Source organism: Fibroporia radiculosa (genome assembly GCF_000313525.1).
Source record: "Fibroporia radiculosa TFFH 294 genomic supercontigs, scaffold1593, whole genome shotgun sequence".
Classification (NCBI taxonomy): Eukaryota; Fungi; Basidiomycota; class Agaricomycetes; order Polyporales; family Fibroporiaceae; genus Fibroporia; species Fibroporia radiculosa.
In genome coordinates this window covers 44,656-45,963 of record NW_012133311.1, presented here as the reverse complement: position 1 = coordinate 45,963, position 1,308 = coordinate 44,656, and the positions used below count along the sequence as shown (strand labels likewise).

Genomic DNA, 1,308 nt, shown 5'->3' with positions numbered 1-1,308 from the left:
CGTCCGTTCTCGCGCGGTTCGAAATCGCGTCTTGCGGTTGAGTTTGCCTAATAGTTAGCACCGCGCGCATAACAGAGTATTTCGACCAGATATTCTGTCAAAATGCGTGCAGAAATCCTCATGCCGCACCGGTTTCAGTAGCTTTCCTTCTCTTTCTTGTATGTATGCCTTCTGTTCTTTCTTGGCCAATTTGCATTTGCTGCGTTTTCAGGCATCTCAGACTCGTCAAAAAACAACATCCAAAAGTCAACACTGAGCAGAAACATGTCCAAAACAGCCTCCAAAACACTACTTTGAATCACCCTATTGGAAATATGTCCTAATTGTTGCAGTGTGAATGTACTCTGCGGCTTCATACTCCGCATCTCCTTTTCCAGTAGCCCTCGACGGAAACAGAGGACGCGTTCCAAGTCCGACTGGCTGCAGGCTGCAAGTATCAAGATCTCAGATGCCCCACGCACGCAGTCTCGTGCCCAGACGCGTCTTCGACACATCTGGGTACGAGACCACATGTGTGACAACGAGAAGAGCATACCGTTTTGATCAGGATCAAAGAATTATGTTTTGGGATATGATGGAACGTTTGAACTGTAATATAATATAATAACCAATACTATGGATAATAAGATGCATCAAAGCTATAGATCCGTAAAAAAGGCACTCACTCTACCTTGTCATCCTCCAAGCATATTTTGACTACTGTATGGTTGTATGAAATAAAAATTTACCCTCCCATTAGTCACCATGGAACATTAAGCCATTTTGGTAACTCTGTGCCGCCATGTGCACTATTAAAGAAGAGCCGATCCAACGACGGCTCTCCAGCCCCCAGTTGACCTGTGTGAGCCCACCCCCTAGTCCCCAAGCCCAAGTACAGGATAGTGAGTGCCGCCCCTCTCCGCCGGCTCCGTGCAGCTAGTGACCGCCCATTATAGCTTGGCTTTGTTCTCTTTCGCCACTACTTTGACGTTCATTTCCAGTTTACAACCACCGCACGATCAGCATGCGCCTGTCCACAGTCTTCGTTCTTGCTAGCGCGCTTCTTGTCGCACCCGCTGTTCAGTGAGTGTCCACCTGCTGCGTGCGTGAGTGTCCGGGTGAGGAAGTTCTGACCGCATCGGCACATAGAGCTATGATATACAAACCCTCGGAAGCCGAAAAAAATGTTAACAGGCCCGGCTGGGCATCGAGTCAATCCGGCCACCGTCAGCGCAGGTACTACGGGCGCGAAGAGCTGATGGCACGACGAGGTGACGACGAGAGCTACGAGCACGAGCGAGGTGACCAGCATGACGGCTATGAACACGT

At 49.5% G+C, this 1,308-nt stretch overlaps 1 protein-coding gene across 1 annotated transcript; it reads left to right on the top strand.

The window, feature by feature from the left end:
* Positions 1-781: 781 nt before the first annotated feature.
* On the top strand, positions 782-1,066 carry FIBRA_03092 (uncharacterized protein; the record flags this gene model as incomplete). Its single annotated transcript, XM_012324937.1, has 2 exons — positions 782-881; positions 981-1,066. 2 exons carry the CDS (start codon positions 782-784, stop codon positions 1,064-1,066), a joined length of 186 nt encoding a protein of 61 aa, XP_012180327.1.
* Positions 1,067-1,308: the final 242 nt, after the last annotated feature.